The sequence below is a fragment of the Pteropus medius genome, unplaced genomic scaffold, assembly GCF_902729225.1.
Source record: "Pteropus medius unplaced genomic scaffold, Ma_sr-lr_union100, whole genome shotgun sequence".
Classification (NCBI taxonomy): Eukaryota; Metazoa; Chordata; class Mammalia; order Chiroptera; family Pteropodidae; genus Pteropus; species Pteropus medius.
The window spans coordinates 4,881,670-4,904,321 of record NW_024342471.1 but is presented as its reverse complement, the minus strand read 5'-3'; the positions used below and the strand labels follow the sequence as shown (position 1 = coordinate 4,904,321).

The 22,652-nt window shown below is 44.7% G+C and overlaps 1 protein-coding gene across 2 annotated transcripts in view; it reads right to left on the bottom strand.

The window, feature by feature from the left end:
* The window catches only part of FKBP1A (FKBP prolyl isomerase 1A), a 30,451-nt gene extending 9,226 nt beyond the window's left edge, over positions 1–21,225 (bottom strand). The window contains exons 1-4 of one of the 2 annotated variants that reach the window (XM_039863930.1): positions 21,064–21,225; positions 20,940–20,987; positions 3,729–3,841; positions 626–790 (exon numbers count right to left, since the gene is read on the bottom strand). In XM_039863930.1, the coding sequence (XP_039719864.1) occupies positions 662–790; positions 3,729–3,841; positions 20,940–20,987; positions 21,064–21,100 (327 nt within the window). In that variant the 5' untranslated portion in view covers positions 21,101–21,225 and the 3' untranslated portion in view covers positions 626–661. The remainder of the gene's footprint in view (positions 1–625; positions 791–3,728; positions 3,842–20,939; positions 20,988–21,063) is intronic. The other variant, XM_039863929.1, reaches the window with a different exon arrangement.
* Between the last annotated feature and the right edge of the window lie 1,427 nt (positions 21,226–22,652).

The following is a 22,652-nucleotide window of genomic DNA, read 5'->3' as shown; positions in this document are numbered from 1 at the left end:
TCTTCACCTGCTCCACACGAAAGCTGATTCAGGTCCCTAAGAGCCCTTCCTAGGACTGTCTGAGAGCATCTTTTATACTTCACAGACATCCTCTGGCCTCATGTTTCAACCCACTGATAACAAGCTGGCCTTCTGGCCTTGACTGTGCTGGGCTTGCTCTCTGAGGCAGGTGGCCTGGGTGGTAATACCTCTTATACCATCTAACAGGCAGTAACCACAAACTATAGATGAGGGAGGTGCACAAACTAGGACAGGGCAAAGTCATCAACAGTCTTCCTTCTAAAGAACCGAAATGTTGGCACTAATAATTTGGCCTACAGTCCCAATTCCAAACTGAGTTTTAGCTTAAGGCACATATAAAAATACTTTGTTTAAACAGCTACCGTCAGTTATGCCATCCACATGAGTTATGTTCAAGAACAGAAGCCATCCCTTCCCATAGGGCGACCAACTTTTACATTCAAAGTGCACGCTGCTAACTAAAACTGTAAGTACATCCAACAGAGGTAGAAGGGAAGGGGTAAAAACCCTGGTATTTTTGGTTCTTTCTGTTACCCATCAAACACTGGGCATAACACTGGAGGACCAAAGGTATTTAAAGGTCCTTCAGCATTAAGTTTCTTACCCAAGAACAGGGAGCTCAGGGAGGAGGCCATTCCTGTCATTCCAGTTTTAGAAGCTCCACGTCAAAGACGAGAGTAGCATTTGGTGGGATGATGCCTGGGTGCCCAGTGGCACCATAGGCATAGTCTGGGGAGATGGTCAGTTTGGCTCTCTGACCCACACTCATCTGTGAAGAGAACAAGGAAGAAATAATCAGCTGAACACACTCCCGAATTGTCTCCCTAAGGAGCAAAGCTGTTTACCTCAGTGGCTCTTGGCCAGGATGGTATGAATAAGACATTCCAGGGACTAAGCAGCGGCCTGGGCACCAGGCACCCCGCTGTGCAGGAAGTGGGGGCTGGCAGTCAGGCTGGATGGCCCCTGCATGTGTTTCCGGAGGAGTCCAATGGCAGATCAAAACCCCTCTAAATTCCCAAAATGGTCTGGCCCCTAACCTTTCCGCCCAGGTGTTACTGACCTGACTCTAGGCAGCCAACACTCCAGAAGAGTCACTACCTAATTCTTCAGTGGCCTGTCTGTCAAAGGAAATGTGAAGTGGCATCTATGCTCTTGAAAAAGGAGCAATTTGATAAAAACCTTGCTTAAAAAAAAATGACACACACAGAGTATTATTTGGGGGTAGCCTACTTTTCTGTACTTTCTATTTGTATACTCATAGTTCAGAAATATAAAAAATAGTTTAAAAAAGACTGATTTTCTGGGGTACAAAGCAGCATGTGCAGTATGCTACTACTTGCGTTAAAAAGAAGAAAATATTTACATATTTGTACCCACCTGTGTAAGCCAGCATTTTTCTATGGAGACAACAGAATATAGTGGTCAGGGCAGAGAGAAAATTTTCACTTTAAAAAATATATTTGTACTTTTTTCATTTTCTAATCAAATACACACATAAATGTAAATATCTATTTTCTGAAGAGTGAGTAGGTTCTCTGCTCTCTTTCCACCCTTTAACCTCTCTTTTAAGTCTCCATGTGTGCATTCCTGGCTCTCTGACCCAGCGTAAGAAATGGTGACTAAAGAGGAAGCAGCAGGCTGCAATAAAGTTTCGAAATACAACACAGAAGCCTTGCTTCCTAGAGCTCTCTTCAGAAATGGGGACATGTTGAACCAAGGTGGTAAGACCGTTAAAAGCATACGCCTTAATCTAAAATAATACAAAACTATCATAATCCTTTTACCCACCAATTCCACCTCCAGAATCTTCTGCTAACAATCCAAATGCCCATTACAAGGGGAGTGGTGTCAAAGGCACATCTACACCACGGGTTAGCCACTAGAAAGAATACAGTGGCTTTAAATGTACGAATATGGAAAGATGCCCAAGATACATCATTAGATGAAAAAAGCAAGTTGCCGAAATAATACTTGTGGCAGGATTGTATACCTGTAAACATGTAAAGCCAAAACAATAATGATCTCAAAAGAAAGGGGAAAAGGACACAAAATAATTTCCCTTCTTCCTGTGCTGGCTCAAGAAATATTCTGTGGAGAAGTTTAAAAGAAGATACTCTATGTAAGACTCAGACGACCCAGACTTCTCACAAGCAACAGAGCTGTGATTGACCGACCCCAAAGCACACTGGGTCCAGGGGGGCGCTGGGCATCTTTCCAACACCCCATCATGCCTAGCCAAGCCTGGGAAGTGAAATAGGCTGATAACACTATCTCAGTGGCAGTTACGGCTCTTGAAACACACAATTATTGTTCCAATGCTGGAACAGCCACAGAAGATGAGTTGTGGTGTGAACGATGGTTGGCACAAGAGATGGGGGATGGGCTACAGACCCAAGAGCAGGCCAGATACAGGGGGAGGGGGATAGGATGAGACAGAAAGGTACAGTTGGCAAGGTTTCCAAAGGGAAGTAAACCACAAAGATCCTCTCTTTGTACTGCCAACCCTGAGCCCTGCAAGGACAGAAATTCAGACACCTGGGGCTGAGATGGCTTATAGTTTCTGATAGTTAAGCAATTTATTTGGAGATAAATCAGTGATATTTTATAGAGGAAGTGGAGCCATGTCTATTCTGAAAAAGAGAAAGACAGAAATCTCTCTCCACTTTGGTTAAATCTCCAATTCTCTTTGGTGAAAGAGAAACAAATTAAGTACCCATAATGAAGGGCCTAATTATAAAGCCCCCTGGGTCTCAGGCCACTGTAAACATTCCTTTATCTGGTTAGTGCCAAGAAAAAATTCCTGGGCTCCATAGAAGGAGAGCATCCAACTGAATTTTTGGCAACCCTGGGTCTCCTATTGTCTACTGGGAATTTCATAGTGTTGGCAGAACAAAAGCTGTTTACACAAAGGGGGAGGGGAGAGTGAAGAAACAGATTCAAGACAAACAAAATGACTTTCTCCATGAATATGACCTCTCAGAAATGATCAGACACAACATGGTCAATAATAAGACAAATACAAATTAAAACTACACCAAGATAATATGTCACTCATTATACTATCCTGGAGCCAAAAGTTTAACAACACACTGTGCTGGCGGAGTCAGGCACCTTCAACCGTTGGTGGCAGTTCACAGTGTAATCCCCATGGATGGCAATTTGGCAATATGTCAAAAGACAGTGCACACAACCACTGAACCACTCACTTCATTACTGCGAATTTGCTTGTGGAACACTTGCACAAATACAAAATAAAGTCCATACAAGATTAGTCACTGCAGCACTGTTTAGAAGAGCAAAATACTGAAAATGGCCCAAATGTCCATTACGAGAGTACTGGTTAAATAAAGTATAGTACACCCACCTAAGGAAGCACTATGCAGCTGTTAAGAGAGCTCTTTTTTTTGGTCTTGGTATATAAAAGTGTCAAAGATAGATTAAGTAAAAAAGCAAGTGCAGAACAATGTGTGTGTGTGTCTAAAAGTTAAAAAAAAAAAAAGGCATATGTTTTTGTATATGCTTAAAGAAATTCCATAAGAAACATTAATAACAGGAGTTACTTGCAGGGGATTGGAAAGATAGGGTGGGATGGGAGTGAAAGTTTTCACTTGCACCTTTTTTGATTTTTGAACCACACGAATGTCCTACCATAAATATAGTTTAAAAGGTAGACGCTAGGAAACAAAACAAAACAAATGAGAGCATACCTGGGCAACCCCTTCTTCCCAGCCTCGGATCACCTCCTGCTTGCCTAGCATAAACTTAAAGGGCTTGTTTCTGTCCCGGGAGGAATCAAATTTCTTTCCATCTTCAAGCATCCCTGTGAAAAAGGGCAGTTGTAACATGAGCAACAAGGAGTAATGACACGAGGCAAGTCAGAAGCCAGCAGCAGAATGCAAATCCCAGATGCCAGCACTGAAGGGCCTGGCAGGATATCCTAGGCCTGAGGAGGGACTGCAGCGTCCAGGGAGGATTTCCTGTGCCCTGAGTGGGCCTCAAAGAAGTTGAAGTAGTCCCTCTACCCCAGGCTTGTGAATGCTCTTCATCGACTCCAAGCAGTAAGTGGACCACCAGAGCCTCTGTTGGTTTGGAGAAGGGGGAAGTCTACACACTCCTGGCATGAATTTCTAGCACCCTGTGGATTTCCTACCAAACTTACTGTGGGCCCTTTAGACACACAAAATGGCTGAAAGTCACATATAGTAAAAGAAGCAATATTCCTTTCCCAATTCACCTGTCATATTTTACAGAAATTTGGGCAGTGTCAGAAATGAACTGAATTGTTAAGACATCAATCGGTGTAGGAGAATTAGAGAAGTGGCATTGGAAAAGACACAGAAAACCTCTTACTGGTGAACTGCTAACAACTCTAGTCAGTTCTGGAAGCAGTTCTGTGGGCAGTGCTTCTACTCCAAGTCAGGGACCAGGTTAGGCACTTCCCATGTATAAACTTTTTCAGTCCTCCCCATGCACTGTCCCCATTTCACAGGTGAGAGAAGTGAGGCAGAGAGAAGTGAAGCAACTTGCTGAGATAGTAAAGCTAGATTTTAACTAAGTTCATTCTACTATCCCAGTTTCTCAGAAGCCAGACAACCACAGAGGCACTCTCCTTTAAAAGGGGGAATTCCAGAGACGGAGATGCCAGAGGGTGAGAGCCATGAGAAAAGAGAAACAGATATCTGCAACTCCTCACCCAAAAAAGACCATCAGCATTGGTTTCTCCGGAAGTCAGTGTCAGCCAATTGTGATACATGTGACTGAAATCCTAAAAACACTCCTATCAGGATCCCAGCCTGGAAAGAGTCAGCCAGTTGTTGCCACATAATTAACATAAAGCTGATTCCACTGGAGGCTGAGGGTGGGCCTAAACATGGTTCTAAGCATCACTCAGAAGGCCCAGCAAAATACAGAATTCTGTTGCATATTTTTTAGAGGGAAATCTCAATCTAAAAAATGTCAACACTTGTAAGTGGGGTGGGAAAGCAGAGATCAATTGAGAGCTTTATTGCAGCCATCAGACTGTCTGTACTTTGACAAAGTAGAAAATGGGGAGGGAGAGGAATGGGAACTGCTGTCCTAACAGAGCAGGAGGGGAGCTAGATGTCCTGGGGGCAGAGTGGGTGCTTGTACGACCTAGAGCTAGGAGCTGGAGAGGGAGACAGGAGGATGGGGATCCACCCCTGCCAAGTCATTGCAGAGCCAGGCACTATCATCCCAGAAAACTAGCAAGTTGGGGTGTCCACGAAGCTCATCCCTTTACCAGAACACAATCATTACCTGATAAAAGAAATGAGAAATGGCAGGACTTGAATAGTTTTCTATAAATGAGTAACTGTGAGAACAGGTCTCCACTCTCCACATTATTCACTGTAGACATCCCCTTTCACCCGTTTTGAGCTCTACTTCATTCACTGAATCCAACCCAACAGAACTCAGCTTTAACAGTAAGAACAGGCAACGAACAGCTAGAATTCTCAGATCTTTTCTCTGGCCAGGCAGGGTTTCTTTTTACCCACCCTCCTGAAATGGCTTTTAACAGAAATAAGGGAACCAACTCCCAGGTTCAGTAACCTGCTCAAGGTCAGAGCCAGTGAGCAGTGGGGTCTGGCTCTAGCTAAAGGCTTTATTTAGCCCAATGGAGACTGAACTACAAAGGAGAAAGACCAGAAATAGCCTCTTCCTGGTCTGCACTCTTTACAGCAGACCTTGAGTAGAATCCTGGGGCTTCCTGAGCAGCCATGGTGAGGAACCCCTCTAGGAAAGAGCCAAAGACGGGAGGGTCATCCCTGGCCCCTGAGCCCTGACTGTATGCAATAGCTGGCTGGATTAAACTCACAGAGAAAATTCTGCCCAGGGGGGCACCTGGAACCCAGGCTCTGCCTATTTTGAGACTTTTGGAAACTGAGACTCAGCATGTCCACCTTCCCTCCCATTCTAACTGATTATCAACTTTCCAGGAGTAGTAACATTCTGGCCCAGTAGATGAGCTAGAATCAATCTATGCCCTTCTCCTATATTAGGGTTAGTTGGTGGGCACATGGGCCAGTTTGGGCACTCAGACCAACTGTGAAGTCTACTGGAATCTTGCAGAGAAGGCCTGCCTCGTTGATAACAAAGAAAAATACATTAAGGAAGAAAGCTCCTGCCCCCCTTTCCCATTGAATGTTATTGTGTGAGGATATGATATCTGGAGCCATGGCAGCCACTTTGTAACCATGAAAAGGTCAGGAGTGCCATAGAGTGTTGTCCCATTAATCTGAACCAGCCCCAAACCACCTCCCTCAAGATATGTGTTCTAAGGTGATTAAAAGTCTACTTTGCCTTAAGTCAGGTTTTCAGTTACTTGCAGATGAAAGTAACCTAATTGGTATGAGGTAAATCTTTACCTGACATTTATCTCTCTGTAGCACTGCCACGATAGGAGTAACAAAAATGGAACTCAACCCACACCACAGAGAGCAATCACTGATTTTGACGACAGACTAGAGTGTTGTCAGGACCTAGTACACACATAACGTGTATAATCAAAACAAAATTTACACGTAACGTTACTATATGGCAAGGGTCCCCAACCCCCAGGCCGTGGAGAGTACTGGTCCCTGGCCTGTTAGGACTGGGCTGCACAGTAGGAGGTGAGCGATGGGCTGGTGAGTGAAGCTTCATCTGGATTTGCAACTGCTCTGCAGTGCTAGCATCATCACTCAGCTCCACCTCAGATCATCGGGCATTAGATTCTCATAGGAGCACCAGTCCCTGGTGTCAAAAAGGTTAGGTACTGCTGCTATATGGGACACACTTCTCATTTTTAAAAATAATGCTGATTGTGACTCCTAAATTTATCTCATGATATACTAATGTGTTGCAACTCCAAGTTTTAAAATACAGTATACCTACAGAGAATTATCCCATTTCCTGCCAAATCTGAACATACCTGCTACTAGGGCAAGACGGTATTTGACTGCAATGAAAAACCACAGAGTACTGAGATATTCCCTATACTCTCCTTTTGTTCCTGATCAAATACATTACCAAGCAACCTCCAGAAGTTAAACAAATCCATCTCGCTTTGCCTGAAGGTGAGATGCTTTATGGTCTGACTGGTATCCGGCCGAGAGCACAAGGTTGGACCCAGCAGCCTCTACTTGCTTCTGAGCCAGCCTGGAAATCTGGATGCTCTTCAACGAAGAGACCGTGGGTCTGGGAGAATGTCCTAACTCCAGCTCTCTTAAGCTCTTCTGGGACACTGAGGGGTGAAGCCTCTTCCTATTATTTAAAAACCCCATAAATCCAAGAAGTAGGATTTCTGAGTAGAGGGGCTTTGAGCAGGAGCTTCACTGAGGATCTCATTCTCCTACCCTATTCCAGAAGAGCTGTTGTCCCTGAGAAGAGGACATGAGCCTTCCTCCAGAACTTCAGACCAGTTACCAAGTGTCAACCTCACCTACTTCCTAGGAGGAGAAATCTTCACAGGGAAGGGTTGGTGGTGGTGTTGGTAACGGTGGGGGTCCCTTAGGCCTGAGAAGGGGATTTCCTATAATCTAAGTCTAAAAGGTAAAAATATCCCCAGAGCTGAGCAGAATGTCACACAACTGGTACAAACTATAGGGGCAAGGCGGGGCTAGGAGGAGGGCTTTCCCCTAAAGAGGAGGCACAGACCATTTTATGTAAGGCTGTAAGCTGTCACTGGGGGAGGAGCTGATGCAAGAGAAGGGGAAGCAGTGCCTGTTAAGAAGCAGAAATGAATGTGCATATGGAGTGGGAATGAGGCTGGGTCAGTGTTGAATGCAGAATGTAAGAGAAGCTGTGACATCAAAACAGGTCCCAGTTTTGGCCAAGATGGAGGAAAAGGGATCAGATTTACTCTCCCACCTAAACAGCCCAAAACAAAACAAAACAAAACAAAAAACAAAAAATCCAAATGAAAACAAAACAAACAACCCAGATAATAGCTGAAACAATGTTTTTTAAGACACTGGAGGTTGCAGTGAAGACATTGGACATCACAATGAAGGACAGTGATCCCTGAGGAATGGGAAACTAACAAGGTGAGTCCTGTGACTGCCCCAGCCTACATCCTTGGGAGTTTCCAGGGAGGGAGAATAGGGATGGAGCACAATGCAGCTTGAGTCCACAGGACACATACCAGGGAGGAGAGAGTTATAAAGAAATCCCTAGAGATTTGCAGAGGGTCCCCTGTAAGTATTCAACAGAGTATTAATCAATGCGCATATTGGAGGAAACTACTCGGGCCAGGAAAAGAACCATCCAAAAGGCTTCCCACTAACAAGACAAGAGAAAATCAGGGTTCATGAGGCACTGGGTAGGGTACCCAAGAAGATCTCGCCTAAGTAGTGGGGAATAGTCAGCCCTATTAGTGAGCACCCACCAAACAAATCATAAAAGCGAGACCCAAAAGGACCAAACTGATTCTAAGTAACTTAAATGCTTCCCAGTACAAAGCTCAAGATTATTTATAGAAATAAAAATATCCAGCACCCCAAAAGGTAAAATTCACAAGTGCCACATCCAAAGATTACCAAGTGTGCAGAATCAGGAGAACATGACCCACAATGAGGAGACTAATCAATCAACTGAAACCAATCCAGAACTGGCACAGATGTTAGAATTAAAAGAGAGGAACAGTAAGATTCAAATTAAACTTCCAGAGATGAAAACTACAATGTCTGAGATGAAAAAGTCACTGGACTTGAACTAGATATCCATAGGCAAAAAGGAAAAACCTGGATCTATACTTCACATCATTATCAGTATCAACTCAAAATGGATAACGGACCTAAATACAAACAAGAAACCTACAAAACTTCTAGAAGAAAACATAAGGAAATAATTTTTGTGACTGAGGTGTAGGAAAAATTTCTTAGATATGAAGCCAAAAAGCATAATCCATAAAAGTATAAATTGAACTTCATCAAAATTAAAAACTTCTGCTCTTTAAAAGATACTTTTAAAAGAATGCAGAATGAAACCACAGACTGGAAGAAAATCTTTGCAAACCATATTATCTGATGAAGGACTTGTGTCCAGAATATATAAAGAGCTCTAAAAACTCAATCATAAACAACAAACAACTCTATTTAGATAGGACAAAAAGTCTGAACAGATACTTCACTGAAAAAGATATACAGAAGGCAAGTAAGCACACGAAAAATGCTTAACATTATTAGTAATTACAAAAATGCAAATTATTACCATTAAGAAACACGACTACTACCGATTAGAATGAGTACAATGAAAAAGACTGGTCATATCATGTATTGATGAGGATGTGGAGGAAATGGAATTGTCATACACTGATGGTAGGAACATATAATGGAATAATCACTTTGGAAAATAGCTTGGCAGTTCAAGTTGTACATACACCTCCCACATGACCCAGCCATTCTACTCCTGGATATTTATCCAAGAGAAATGATAGCCTATGTCCATACAAAAAGACGTATATACAAACGTTCACAGCAGACTTACTTATAATAGCCAAAAACTGGAACGACCCAAACATCTGCCAACTGGTGAATGGATAAATAAGTATATCCATCCAACAAAAAACTATTCAGTAATAAAAAGGAATGAACTATTGATACCTGGAATGACAATAATCTCAAAGTAATTATGCCAAGAGAAAGGCAGACAAAAAGAGTACATACTAATACCTGAAACTAATATAATATTAAACATCAATTGTAATTGAAAAATTAAAAGAGTACATACTGTATGATTCCATTTATATAAAGCTTTGGAAAATGCAAACTAATCTATTTTGACAGAAAAAGACATGAGAGGTTTTTGGAGATGGGAAGAAGGGGAGATTTCAAAGAATAACAAAGAAACGTATCAAAAACTTATAAAATTGTATAATTAAATATGAGCAGTTTACTGGATGTCAATTATTCCTTTATAAAACTTTTAAAAAAATATAAAAAAAAGTGAGATGTACCAAAATCCTACATGTTTACCTACTACACTGAATCCACCAATAGTTGGCAAGGTGCTTCCTCTATTTGGGGAAGGAGCAGGTAAAGTGGGCAGCAAGTCAGGTCTCAGCAGCTGCTCCCATTCTAACTCTGGACATCTCTGTGCCAGGACCTTCAACAGTGAAACCACCTGCCAGGTTCGTGCCATAACTTCCTAGAGAAAGCATGCTCTGCTGAGCAAGGCAACTGAGGTTACAATGCAGACATGACAGCTGACACTCTTTAAGCTCCGAAGGCTATGCAATGAAATCACCACCAGCAGGATCTTCTATTTGCAGAACTGACTGATTTCGTTTCTGACTACACGCAAACCTATATACCTTGTTACCCAGAATCTGCCTGGGATAGCTCCACATTCTTGATTTCAAGAACTGTCTCGAGGTCCCAGACCTGGATTCAGAGTTCTATGTCCCTGTAGTACTCAGCTCAATCCCTGGCACTCACAACGCTGGCACTCATGAGCACTTTCAAATTTGCTTCACTTGCACGATTTTTAAGAACCAGTAAGGCAAGCACGAGGCTTCCATATTTAGACCTCTTCCCTATATGGTAGGAAGAATCTGAGGAGTAATCCCAGAATGGCAGTTTTTACTTTTAGCAACTTTAAATTACTAATCAGTGAGAAAAATGTGAAAATTTGGGGGTCCCTAGTTAAAAGCACAAGACCATGAAAGGAGCGAAAGCTATAGTTGCATGAGGAGCTGTTAAAGCAGCCCCTGGCTGCAAGGCAGTTAATGTCACCTTTACTTGAGTCTCCTCTCAAACTGCTTAGCTGTTCTTTTTGGGGCAGAACCAGACCCAAATCCTTGGAGAGAGAGCAGGAGGGCTTAAAAAAACAGAAAAGAAAAGAAGGGCGTGGGGAAGAGTCTTGAGTTCATCTCCCCATGGGCAGGCTGTTTTTCCCTGCTGCTCGTCTGTTTGAAAGGGCTCTTGCTCAGAAGGAACCAGCAGAGGCAGACTTGACCAGCAGACCCTAAGCAAAGTGCCCCAGGACTGTGTTGCTGGTGCCTGATTCAAGTCACAGAAGCAGTGGTTAAGACCCAAGGCCAGGATTTGAAGATTTAAGAGGACAACTGGGTTATTATTTTGCTAATAAGCCAACAGAAATGGAGGCACTTCTAGTGCTTTCTGCTTTGTGGAAGGCAGATTGCCACATATCCCCAACTGGGTAAGGGAAGATGACTGAAGAAGGCACCTGTAGTTATGGCTTTAACACCTGTAGTTACAGCTCATGACTCACAATGTGATTTTCAGTTGCTGATGAATCTTTGCAGGTGGTTTTCATAGGCAGCATTTTACTGGGTCCAAAATATGCAAAGATTTAAGATTAAAACAAAAAACTAATAACTAAATCGAACAATGACAATAAAAAAAAAAAGATGTCCTAAACTCTAAACTCTCAAAACAATATAAAGCTCTTGCCATTTACAGTTGGGAGAGAAAGGATTTCTACTTTCAATTCAACAGGTAATTTCTTAAGTACAAAAGTGCAATGGTTGAGCAGAGGTGGGAAATCCAAAATCAAAGTCATCAATTTTTCTACAAATCTGCATCTGAAGCCACTTGGAACATTCCCAGATGGATATACTGACCTAGGTTTAAATTAAGATTAGCTGTTCCCCTTCCTTACTGTATGCAGAAGCTCTCTCAAACACTTTTTACTTTATTGCCTCGGCAGAGACTCTTATAAGAACCACAGCCTGCCCCAGCATGGTGAAAGCTCCTTCATGCCCCAGTCTCTAGCTCATCTTCACTCCTTTCCTATGTGTTTTACGCTTTTCAAGCGTCTGTCAGCTGTGTTTATTCCCAAATCTATTTATGTCAGTTTTACTTACTAAGTATTGATAACGTAATTAAATAGCACGTAAACAAATGACATGTGAGTGTGACTGCTTGGAAAGGCTCAATAAAGGCAAGTCACTAAAAAATATTGCTGACAAATGACTGTGTGTGGGTGAGACTAATGTATGTTTGGAGAAAAAAATCTTAAAAATCTAGAAAGGCTTGGCATTCAAATGATCTCATAACTTTAAAAGCCAAAATTAGGTTTTGCAAGAACCTTGATGAGAAACTCCACCAGAAGAGCCATCCTAAAAGAAAGATATGGCCCTTTAGCCAATGATTTGTTTGGATTTGAAATAAAATATTTACGGAAGCCATGCCACTTAGGATTAACATGCCAACTATCCACTTGTCCCAATCGTGATGAGTGAAAAGAGATTTTACGAACTGAGGTTGCTAAGAGGTATTAACTCAAAGCTCATGTCTCATCCTATGCCTGGGCCTCTGAGGTTGCATTCACAGGGCAAACTTCCTGAATCAGAGCTCTGAGAGTCCACACATGGCATGATCAAAGGTCGAGTGCCTACCCAAAGAGAAAACCAGCTTATTCCTCTCCATCACATAAACTGAGTGCAAGAATATTTCCCATCTGGAAATGCTTGCAACCTTCAGCTAAAATTTCTTGAGATTCTATGACCAAAAGTGTATTTTCAAAGGAGGACCTGTGAGGGGAAGAACACGCAGGACCCCATAACACAAACCAGAGTGCGTGTCCTTCTGGACACACTTTTCCATTTTCCACTTATCATAATATAAATAAGAGACTACCGCTTTATGTCTTATGGTGTTTGTATGTGGGTGCACACAAGGAAACACACTGTTTAATGGTGGCTATCTGAAAATGGTAGAAATACGTATGATCTTTAGCTTTCCTCTTTCAGTTTTCCAGCAGACACAGAGGCAGAAGGTTATAGGGTACAATGGCTAAAAGCATGAGTTCTGGAGCTTGGCTTCAGATTATTATACTAATTTCCTCCCTGGTTTCCCAGCTTCTGCCTTTGCTCTCCTACAGTTTCAACTTGACATGGTAGCCAGAGGGACATTGTTTTAAAATACAATTCAGACCCTATTACTCTTCTGCTCAAAATCCTCCCATGACTCCCATCTCACTCAGAACAGAAGCAGAAGTCTGTAACATGGCCTACAGGGCCCTGTGAGAGCTGCCACCTTGCAGTGCCATCTCTCTGACTTCATCTGATTACTCTTATACTTCTCCACTCCAGAAACATTGTTTCCTTCTGTTCTGTATTCAAATGCAGGATACTCCCACCCCAGGGCCTTTGTCTTTGCTGTTTCCTCAGCCTAAAGTGCTCTTACCCAGATAGTCACATGGATTACTCCTTTACCTCCTTCAGACCTTTATTCAAATGTCACTTTCTCATTGAGGCTTTCGCTGATCTAAAATCTCAACCTTCTCTTGTCCCCTCCTTTAGTTAGCACTTACTAATGCTAATGTATAATATATTTTTGCTTATTAACCATATCTGTTATCTGTCTTTCCCATTCCAGTATAAATCTATGATGATAGACACCTTGCCTTTTTCACTTGCATATTCTCAGTACCGAGGACAGCACCTTATACATAATAGATAGTCAATAAGTACTTATAGAAAACCAAAGGCACCTTTCCCCCACTTCAGGCCTTTGCATACGCTTGGCAAGCCCTTTCTTGCCCGACTGAGCCATACACATTCAAGACCACTTAGCACTTCTAGCCCCAGGTGTGGGCTGCTCAAGGCACTCCTCTTGTAACACTGAGCACAAGAGAAGGCACTCCCTACAAGGTAAGCACCTCAGGGGCAAGGCCGAGGCTTTCCCCCAGCTCTTAACACATTGAAGAGTCTGGTGTGCTGACCTTTGTGCAATGGGTGTAAAAAGGTAGGAATGGTCACGATTTTATCAATCCATAGGGACTGGGCAAAATTTAAAATGTTGTAAATGTTCTTTTTCTTATCCTAATCTAAAGGAAATAGAAATATTATACCAATCATAACAGGAGTGTGGGCTTTCCCCACTGCAGCTAGAGTCTAATGCCAGATCTTAACTGACCACTCATTCAAGCAGTTACTGAGTACCCCACTCCATGCCAGGCACTGATGGGGAGAGACCGTGGAGGACACCACCAGTGTGGATCTGGCCTCCTGGAGCCCACAGTCTACTGGGGAAAGAGGAGATATAACTATGCACAGTCTGACTGTGAGGAAGGCTAAGAAGGAGATGGATGGGTGCCTTGTTGGAGAATCAGAGGTAGAGGTGTGTGTGTGTGCGTGCACGCGCATGTGTGAACAACCACTACAGCCAAGGATCAGAGAAGACACCCTAAGGGGGCATAATTTAAGCTGTGATAACAGCCTGCTTGTGGTGGGGAGTGGGGGCAGTGTGGTGGCACCTAAACAGAGGGGTAGAGACCTTCCTGGGGGGAAGGCTTGGGGTGTTTGAGGAACTGCATGCAGGCCAGGGTGGTGTGAACTACTGGGAAGGGAAGAGTAAAAGGCAAGGAGAGCAGAGACAGCAGAGATCGAGAGCTGATTATTTCTTTCACTCTCTCCCTTTCCTCCTCCACCTTTTCGCACTGCTAGAATTTACCTGGCCCAAGTTAAAGTGGGGTGGCCGGAGGAATGCGAGGACTCAGTTCAGTGCCTTAGCAGACCAAAAAAAAAAAAAAAGCAGAAGAAAAATAGAAATAAAAACAAGCAAACATTGCCATGAGCATCAAAGGGAGAACTGGATAGTACATGCCTAAGTTATCCAAAATACCCCTGGCCTTTTCCATGGGAAACAGCAAGTAACAATACCATTTTTAGAAAAAACCTGAAGGCAGACAAATGATTCCACAGTTTACAGATATGATGAACCCATTAGCACTTCACAATAATCAGTTTCTAACCCCCCAAAATGTTCAAGTTATAAAGCCTATGGGTAAATCGGTAAATTTTTATATATGTTATAATAAAGCTGTTAATGAAAACAAAAGTCTGAGACCCACTGAAAGGAACCAGAGCCCTCTGGTTCGATGACTGATGCCACAACCAGAGCAGTGAAACCAAGAAGTTATTCAGGAACAGTAGGAATGTGTCAAATAGGTACTAGAGCCAGCTTGAAGGGGCTCCTACTGGCCAAATTTGGGACACTGTGAGGATCAAAAAAAATAATGAATATCAATGATTTTAAAGGCCCTAAGTAAAATTGATGAGTTCATAGTATACTAAAAACAAAAAAAGGAGACTGGAGCCGAGAAGTCACTTGCTGCCACTAGGATGACTATAAAACCAACTCTTCCCTTTAAAAATTGGTAATTAAAGGAAAAGAATTAAGCTTTACCCTATTTTATAGAATGGCAGCTAAATAATGTAGATAGTACAAAAGAATTTTAAAATCACCACTTTGGAAATAATTTCTTTGGGTACAAATTATCCTTGGTGTAAATACTAGTAAGGGAGAGGCTGATGAGGAGGAGGGTATCTGCAGGATCTGCAACTACCCCAAAGATCTGCTCATTGCAAAGGGGAAAATGTACCTTTACAAAAAAAAGATCAAATTTAGCATCACAAATAGTGATGTTCCCTACGAGGTGCTGAGTACGAAGTACACAGCAGCATGTATGAAGTCTTCACACTGAAATGTTTAACCAGAAACTATCCAGACACTCCGACTTCCAGTTTATAGGAAATCAGGGTGGTAAGAGTTAGACTACACCAGGAGAAAACAATAAGACACGTGTGGGGTAGTCTGTAAGATAACAAATCTGCTCTATATGAAAAACCAAGGTTATTAAGAAAAAAATCAATGTGAAGACTCTTCTGGATTGATTCTATGGACATGATATCCAACTGTAATGTATAAACCTCAGCTGAATTGTATTAAAAAATAAAAAGGCTATTAAAAAACACTTTAAAGACAACCGGGGTAGTTTCGATATGAATTTGGGATTAGATACTACTGAATCATTTCCAATTTTCTTAGATGTGACCAGTAGGAGGTAAGAAGAATATTCTCATTCTTAGAGCATGCTCAAGTATGTAGAGGTAGAGTGTCACCGATGTCTGCAACTTTAATGGCTCAGCATCCCCCTCAACCCAAAACATAGATTACAGCTATATATATTCTGTAAGTAAACAGAAATTATCAAGATAACAAAATGTCAACCATCGTGGACTCTAGGTGGTGGGAACATGGGTATTTATTGTTCTACTTTGATTTTCCCTATGTCTGAAAACTTCACAAATAAGAGTCGTGCATACACACAAGGATGCTGTGCGGCCTTTGGCTAATTTAAGACAAGTGAGCCTTCCACTCTTGCCTGTGGAAGGAGAGAACAATGGCACCTATGAGATCTGTACTTTGGTGATCACAATCCTAGAGGAAAAGAAAAATGTTTCCATAGCAAGATCTATTTTCAAAATGTTAAAATCCCACGATGTTAAGAAAACCTGAAGAAAAGGACTGACACCTTAACTTGTTCACATGGCCACACTAGCACAGCCCAACCCTGCCCCTCTCATACCCACAAGAAACAAGTAACACTAAAAACCTCCCTTGCTTCTCAAATATAAGAAAACGACTGCAGCTTTCTTAAAAGCCAATATAAGCTGTAGGCAATGCGTAGGCCTGTTTTATGATGAATCTTAGCTCAGATTCATTTCTTTTTTTATAGGTGCCTATTTTCCCATCTGTAAAATAAAAAGAGGGTGAGGTTTCTGCCCATCTACCTCCACTGATCCTAAAACTGCATGTACATTTGGGCCACTCCAGGAGCTGCAGTGATGAAACCAGAGCTCTGCCTTTCTTCCACTCTAGACATCACAGGCAGTCCCAGCTGGATGGAGGACCAGGAGGAATACATCACCCAATACCTGGGACACAGGGAGCCTTAAAACAGCATCACTGTCGCTGCTGCCCCTTACAGAATGCACTTGCCCCAGCAACTCCTCAGTGGGTGTTGTCACTCCCATTTTACAGATGGCACCCAGAAGCTGAGAAAAGTGGGACAATTTGCCCAAGCTTTCAACATGTTATGTGGCAGAGGCAAGATGTAAATCCAGCAAAGGACCCACATCCTTGGGGATCATGTCCACCGGGCACCACCTCTGCCCATTTGCCCGGGTTGGTGCACACTACACACCCTGATACAACTAGGGACCTGTTTCTGCCCTTGCCCCCAACAGTTCAAGGTCCACATAGTAGCCAGAAGAGAGGGGGCCCGTTAAAACCCTAGTCATCTCAAACGATCCCACCTTATTCAGAAAGAAAGCCAATGTTCCCATACACGGGGAATTCCAAGGCTCCACCATCACCTCATCTCTTACCACTTTCCCCCTCATACAATCCATTCCAGCCACACTGGTCTTCTTGCTGTTCCTCTAATACACCAAGCATGCGCCAACCTCAGGGCCTCTGCACTAGCTCTTCTCTCTGCCTAGAATACTCTTCCCCTAGACACTCACTCCACAACTTCCTTTGGGTAAATATTAAAATGTCATTTTGTCAGAAGCCTTTTCCAATCACCCTCACTAAAAGAAGCCACGCCCCCACACACCCTCACCGTGCTTTAATCTCTCTACAGTGCTTCTCACAACCTCATGCTATCAGTCCTGTCACCCAAGATAAGCCTCACCAGATCTTTGTCTATTTAGTTCACTGGCCATGTCCTTAATGCTTGGCTTGTTGCTGTTGCTCAATAAACATCTGCTATAGGAAGGGTCCTGTTGCAGCCCAGCCCAGTTACAGCCATCTACCTGAAGATGGCACGGGGAAGCCATCTGAGGAGTCTGTTGGGGGTGAGCCTTCCTCCAGACATCAGATCATCAGCCAAGAAACACTCAGCAGGGGAGTGGATGGGATAAAACAGAGGAGAGGGGAGTCAGAGGCTAAAGAAAAGCAAGAGGCTGGAGTGGGTGCTGTGGGCAAGTGGCTACACCTGCCCTGGGAGTTCAGCTGCCAAGTGGGTCTCCTGAAATGGGGTTTAGGAACCCTTGGTTTTTCTCAGTTAGAAGCCAGGCTACTGACAAACCTGATCCCAAGTACAAGATGTCAACTACTATTTAAGAGGATAAAAAAAGAATTCCTTCAACCCACCTGAGGCTGCTCTGACAATGGCAGGCACGTGACTTGCTTGCTGATGTGAGTAAAAGGAATGTACGCCTAGTTCTGTGTCAGGACAAACTCAAAGATCAAGATGACAAAGCTACTGGAGGCAAGGGTAGAGCTGTGAGAATCCACTTGCTCCTCAAGGCACATATCTGCCAGGTTATCTTTCCACCTTCTTCCTCCCACCTCTATGCCTGTCATGCCGCTAGGAGGTGCTTGGCTGCTGACAGTCAAGTTTTCATTTTCCCTTCTGGTACCACAAAGAGGTGGCAAAAGCCTTTCTCTGAGGCCATGTTCATGCTGTGCTCTGCTAGAGGCCACACAGAAGGAACCAGGGGAGCCCTGAGAGTAGCATCAGGGCTACCACTGGCAGACACCAATAGCATTTAAAACACCCCTGTGGTTAAAAGTCAGTCTGTGCTATGCATATCACAAGTGGCTGAGAGGGGATTCTGGCAAGTACCTTACTTTCTCTGTTTCTTTGGACCTGTCCCCAAATCAGCAGTAGTAGACTGGACTAAGAGTGTTCACCTGACCTTCTGAACCTGGGTCAATTAGATTCTTCCTCTTAGGAACTGTAATCATAGGAGTCACACAGCAGGCAATCTGAGCTAGATATCCAACAGGAGACATAGAAACTGGGCATGGGGGTAAGGAGGGAGGAGAGTGGGAGGGCACACAAGGGACTTCCCCCATCCACCACTTGGGAGGAGCAAACTGTAATAGGAAACTACCGAGGCAGCAAGGTAAAGAAAAGCAGAGATGAAAACTAGGGGCATCGTGAGAATTTCTTCTCCCTTCATAAGACACAGTGGACTTCTTGGCTTTGAAGACCCTCAAATCTTATGATCCTCGCCCCCATCATGTTCCCTCAAGATGGATTCTTCAAAGCCGGTTGCTTAAAAGCTGTAACTGTTACAGATGAAATCTCAAAGCGCCTTACCCATTCCTTGCACACCCCCACAGGTCTCAAACAGGTTCTTCCTGGGAGGCTGGTGGCAAAGCCCCACAGGAACAAAGCTATCTGCCCGAGAACAGCCTATTCTGTGAGCATGAGGCAGAGATGACTTCTCACTATGGCATCTTTGTAGGGCTTATCGAAAATGAAATTTAAAAGAAAGCTTTTGTCCTAATGCACGCCAGGGTCCTGCTGCTGTTCTGGGAATGTGTGGGTGAGTGCCACCCTCAAGGAAAACACAGACTTGGAGAAGAGGCAATAGGAGCCCTGATGGTGTTCTGGGTCCCACGACCATCTGTTCTCTTAAAGAAAGGCTCCAGACATGCTGTGTGGGGACATTTCATCAAGAGGCATGGTGAAATGTGGTTCTGCCTACATGCTAGTGTCCAGTCCTGCCATCAGCACCGAAAAATGGGTAAGCCAAGGACGAGGGGTGGGACAGATGCAGCCCACTTGTGGCTACTTACAAACTGTAGGGCGGGGTATGGGGGCAGATGTCACCTCATCACTTGAATCCCAGTCTCCGCACAGTTGGCTGTGGGAAGTCAATGAACTGCCCACTCACTCCAGCAATATAAAAGGCAATGGTTACTCTTCTCATCCCAGTGATCAAAAAACAATCAAACTGACAAGCTTTCCTCCAAAATGACTAGACCTCTTGGGTTCAGATGCTGACCGTGGCTTACAAAGACAGTCATTTAAAATCTCAGAACCACGTTCCAGTTTTGTTCACAGGCATGAGACTCTTCCCTACCAAGATAGGTTTCAAAACCTCCTCCTCCTCAGTAGTCTTTTTTAAAGGTTCTAGTTCTTAACTCCTTCTACCCTCTGCCCCCATTTCTACCCATGGAGAAGGAAGGGCCAGATAAATAAGAGCCAGAAACATAAAAAGAATATGGGTGGATGTTAGTTGCCTTATACCCTTCCCAATGAAAGTCATTTGCCTCAACAGCGGACTACTCTCTCCATGATTTGGGAGTGAAGGGGAGTGCTTATCCCTGAGCAGGTTGGTCAGAAATTCCTACAGCCTACTACCCAGGAGGAGGAGAAGGAAGAGAAGGGAGGGAAGGAAAAGAAACAGAGGAAGGAGGAAAAGGAAGAGGAAAGGGTGGGAAAGAGAAAGGGCACATGGAGTCTCCGCCCTCTCAATCTCCCCACCCCCTCCTCAATACAAAGCAGAAGGACCTTGTAAGGGCATGGAGTAAAAAGATGGTCTCAAGACACACGACTCTGAGACTCTGATGTCTGAATTCCGGCTGACGTTACAATTTCCTTTGGCTTACATTACCGTTTGTTATCCTAACTGGGTCTCAGTTTCCTTATCTTAAAAATGGGGATGAGAAAAGTCTCTAATCCTAGAAGAGTTGGAGGACTAAATTACATGTTCTGTCAGCCTGAGCCATCACTGCCATTGAGGCCTGGATGTGTAAGTGGCTCAAAAGTAAAAAGAGGAAAAAGATCGTGCAGATCTAGTTCCTCCAAGGCCAAGCAGAACCAAACCAATGACTTAAGTACTGGGACGTTTCTCCACCCGCAGTGTAGGGACGAAGCCCGACTTCACTGGGAAAGAGGCAGCTCCGCAGACTGGGAAGTACCTCGCCCTTCTTATCTCCATCGAAGGGAGGGCCGGAAGGGGGAATAGGGTGTTAACCGGGACACAGAAATGGTACATATCCTTTCTGATGGTCCCTGGCCGGGCTCCGCTCATTCCTGAGCGTCTGACCTTGGGCAAGTGACTTCGCCTCCCTAAACCTCGCTTTCCCCATCTGTGCAGTGGGCATAAGTGGAGCATCTGAGGCACAGAACTGGTTGTGAAGAAGGGTGAGATAACGCCTGGCCCGCAGTCAACGCTCACAGGCGCCAGCTCAGACGGTCTCCGGTACCGCAGGCCCCAGGCTGCCCCCTCGGGGGCGCTGCCACCGCCCAGGCCTCAGCCTAAGGCCACGCGGGCCTCGCCGTCGCCACGCCCCGGGCCTTTGCCCCAAGCCTGCCCCCAGGTCGGGAGGGCCCCCCCAACCCCCGCGGGTCCGCCGACTCACCTGTGTAGTGCACCACGCAGGTCTGGCCGCGCTTGGGGAAGGTGCGCCCTGAGGAGACAGACAGACGGGTGAGCGGATGCGCGCGGCAGCGGAGCTCCCAGGATCGCCGGGCGCGCCTACTCACCGTCTCCGGGAGAGATGGTCTCCACCTGTACTCCCATGGCGGTGGCGGCGGACGCGGGGCAGGCGGGCGGCGCGATGGGCGGCGTGGACCAAGACCGGACTTGGCGGTGGTTCCGTGGCTCTGCCTAGTCCCTCCGCGCAACGCCTGCGCACGCGCGCGCCCCCGCACGCCCCGCCCTGCGTGCGCGCCCCACACGGCGTGCACGTCCCTGAGCCCAGGCCGCGGGGCCCGGGAACCGGAAGCCCGGAAGCCTTGAGGACTTCGGATGGAGCCGTTTAAATGGCCGTCTTCCCTCTCCACCCTTACCCTCTCCGTGTGTCTTGCCAGGACGGCATCTCTTTAACCAAGTTAACACATCTGAGAAATGGGAGAAATATTTGGGGGGTCTGCCAGTGACAGACTTTGAGCAGATTCACACTTCTAAGTACACACTTATCCTGTAAAAAGGACGCTTGTGAGAAGTCAGTGCAGGTGTGCGTACATGTTAGAGTTCAATAAATGGTTCAAGATAACGAGCTCTGCTTTACTGCATAGGAGGAGTCCATATTTACACTGGATTCATTCATTCCATTCATTCATACCCCTATTGAGCACCTATATACCATGTACTGTGTTAGGTGCTGGGGAAGCAGCAGTGAGGGAGACAAACAGTCCCTGACCTCACAGAACTTACATTCTGGTGAGGGAGAGACCACCAAGTAACCACACAGATAAATGTAAAGTTCAAGTTTATAAGTACTATAAGAACCTTTATGCTCTGAGAGACATATAACAGAGATGGCTAACAGCTTGGAGTGTAGTGAAATGCTTCCCTGAGGTCGCCAGGTTTACCCAAGGTCTGAGGAGTTGACTAGCTTTGTGTGTGTTGGGGTAGGAGAGGCAGAACGAACTCGCAGAGGCATTGTGGCCAGAGGGCACATTGTGATACAGTCTAGGACTGGGGTCCCCAACCCCTCAGGTTCTGGGGACCAGTACTGGTTGGTGGCCTGTTAGGAACTTGGCCGCACAGCAGGAGGTAAGCGGCTGGCAAGCTAGCAAAGCTTCATCTGTATTTGTAGTCTCTCCTCAATGCTGGTATCACCGCCTCAGCTTCACCTCAGATCATCAGGCATTAGATTCTCACCGGAGCACCGGTCCCCGGTGACAAAAAGTTTGGGGACCACTGGTCTAGGACCTGAGGGAGGCAGATGTGGACTAATCCTTCTCTGAGTCTCCCCGCATGTGTTCCTGAGGTGTTTTAAACATGACCTCAAAATTCTTTGATACTCTTCCCATCACCTGTGTCCCCTTCCCTCTAATCTCAGTGAACTGAAGTTGCTGTCTCTCATAACAGCCCAGAGGCAGATAAGATGGCTCGGCTTTATAGGCTGACCAGAGACCCATGCTCCTTCTACTTATGCCTCTCTATCCTAGGATCCTAGACTCCTATGTGATTGCCCCAGATGATATTCCAAGCTGGCTACCCAGCATATTTACATCCCAAACAGTGGAAATGGGAGAAGGGGAGTGTAAAGGCATATCCCTCTCCCTTTAAGTGCATAACCTAGAAGTTGCATATATCTCTTCCCCTCATACCTCATTGGCTACAA